General features: G+C 32.3%; 1 protein-coding gene across 1 annotated transcript in view; it reads right to left on the bottom strand.

Moving 5' to 3' along the window:
- Window positions 1-2,625, bottom strand: part of MRC1 (mannose receptor C-type 1) — an 82,631-nt gene that overhangs the window by 37,745 nt on the left and 42,261 nt on the right. Inside the window, exons 12-13 of the mRNA XM_011364416.2 lie at window positions 1,538-1,686; window positions 618-640 (exon numbers count right to left, since the gene is read on the bottom strand). Of these exons, the coding sequence (XP_011362718.1) occupies window positions 618-640; window positions 1,538-1,686 (172 nt within the window). The remainder of the gene's footprint in view (window positions 1-617; window positions 641-1,537; window positions 1,687-2,625) is intronic.

Here is a 2,625-nt window from a genome sequence, read left to right as displayed (position 1 = left end):
ACTTGAACTAAAGATTTTAGTTTAGTTAATCACTCTGAACCTACTGACTCATTTTAAAATGCCAATACCTCTACCTATTTACAGGATTGTAATAAATTTTTTCATGGATAAAAAAGTACGTAAAATAAAATAAGGACTCTACTAAGCTTAATAGTTTATAATTCTGTTTTACAGTCATGATTATTTCCAAATAGTAATTAATTAAGATGGAGCTTTGAAAACATTAAGATTCCTTGCTGCTAAGATGAGGTCATTTTTTATTATTATTCCTTTAAAGGACAGTAGGTGTTTAGAAAAACTCTCAAAGTTCTGAGGAGGTATATTTTTTCCAAAATATTTTCATTATGATCCTTGATTTCTTCTCGTTCCTGTTTCTTCTCTTTGTATTTTCTAAGGATATTTCCTGATTAATCTCTCAGAATCCTACTACTGAATGAACAACACAAACAAAATTAAGGAGTTTGTCCTAGACAGTAAGAATCATCACTTCTACCAATGTTTTTTTAAAGTGTGCACTTAGCTCTAAATATATTGCCTAGTCATTTAAAAATGAACTGAAATCTTACTGTTTTTCAGAACATTCAATAATTAAATAAGAATCGTACCATCAAAATTACCGATCTGTTTTCCTTATCGAGAGCTGAGAATACAAATTAAAAGAACTCCTGAAGATTTAGATTTGTTAGGTGAAGTAGCAAATTCATACACTTAAGTTATTATCCCTTCTTTAGCTTTTTGCCCAAACACAATGAAACATTTGCTATAACAAATGTTGAATTTCCTGGTGGTTGTCACACTGAATAATATCATGTGCTATGATACCGTGTATAAAGAAGGCAAAGAATCTTTCAGAGGCTATTTCAGAAATGACTTTCTAAGGAAGCAAATAAAAATTTATAGGGAGACATGGTGATATTAATGCAAATAGCACAGATTTGGGAATTTCACAGATTAGTCTAAATCCATAGTCGGACACTTTCCACTCACAGAAATATTTCTGATTTCCTGTTTCCACATATTTAAAATGAAGATACTTAAACTTACCTTGCAGATTTCTTATAAGGATAAAATAAAATCCAGCACATATAAAAGACTAAACAAGGTAGCACATACACGATATAGAAATAATGAGTTCCACGTAAGCACTGTCTCTCGCTCCGCTAACTCAAGCACAGTAATATTTCCATTCGTAGCTGCACTGAAAAGTTTTATATCCCTTTAGTATTGTTTGAAGTTTAAGAAATAAGTTAACTATTTGGAACACTTGGGACCAGATTAGATTTCATAAATGCTTTTTAAATAGAGCAGTACCAGATGACCTGGTGATTTTCTCTTCCTTGTTTTCTTAAGACCACTGCAAACTAATTGGAAATCTTTTTTAAAAAGAAAAACAAAAAACCAAGAGAATGGAATATAAAATACCGAAAGCACAATTCATTGACACAGTCTCTTTGGTGAGGTGCATGGAGGAGTAACAGGCTTTGCCCGATGGACGTCCAAGGTGAATGGTGTCCACAGACCCAACCACTGCACACACCTGGCATGCCTGAGTTCCAGTGAGTGAACTGAACCTCTTCCTCAATGGTCCACTGAAAGGTCCCTCTGTTTTGTACATCTGAAAGTCCAGTCCAAAAATATCTTTCAGGCCTCAATCCAACCCAACTAGTCAGAAAGGCTTGTTCATACCTAAAAAACAACAAGAATGAAATAAATAAAATAAAATAAATTTTAGAAATATTTATGTAAATTTTTCTAATTATCAAATGAGAAGTATCTCATTTCTATGTTTGAGCTATGATATAGTGGGTAACTCAAACAGACTGTGTTATATTTATGTGTCTTTTATATTATGCAAATTTTCACTAAGGAAATGTGATCTTACGAAGAAAAAATACCTTATAAGTGAGTGAATAAAATCATTCAAATATACTCAAATCATCTCTCTCTAGTCCTCACCAGCTCCTCTACTCCTCAAAATGTAATAAAATTCTGAAAATGAAAAGGAAAAAACTACAGCATTTTAAAATACATTGTTTAAAAAATCAGTCTACTTTTCATATATTTCAAATGCTCTACACAATTTTTGGCTGAGTAAGTTGAGAGGCTGTCACATTATAAAAGATAATACAAATCTGTGTGAATTTTCCTTTCAATTTCATTCTCGTATCTCAGCTCAGAAACAAAGATGAAAACCATCAAGAAATGTACAGAAGCAGAGATTTAACCTCTAGAGAGAATGGGAACAGAATCACAAGTTAAACATTTTTTTCTCCCTTTGGGTCTCAACTCTGTATTTGGCATAATCTGGTAATAATATAGTTTGGTTAGTAAAGGAACCAAGCTTGTCTTAATTGACAAACATCAGACAATGAGGCAGCAACATGAACAAAAATCTCTCTATAGAGCAAAAGCATAGTGGTGTCCAAAATTTCTAAAACAAAGTGAGGTGTGGAGAAAGCTACAATAATACAACATTTGCTTGATCCTAGTCTGAATAATTTCTTTCCCCAAACTGAGCAAACAAAATTAAAACTGCCAAACTCAATTTTTCTTAAATGTCTAAACACCAAATTGAACCATAGAGTTAGTGAGCTCCTGAATATAAATACCATAGAAAACACATAA

Source organism: Pteropus vampyrus, unplaced genomic scaffold (genome assembly GCF_000151845.1).
Source record: "Pteropus vampyrus isolate Shadow unplaced genomic scaffold, Pvam_2.0 Scaffold96, whole genome shotgun sequence".
Classification (NCBI taxonomy): Eukaryota; Metazoa; Chordata; class Mammalia; order Chiroptera; family Pteropodidae; genus Pteropus; species Pteropus vampyrus.
Note: the sequence above shows the minus strand (reverse complement) of the source record. Positions and strands in the feature narration are given on the sequence as shown.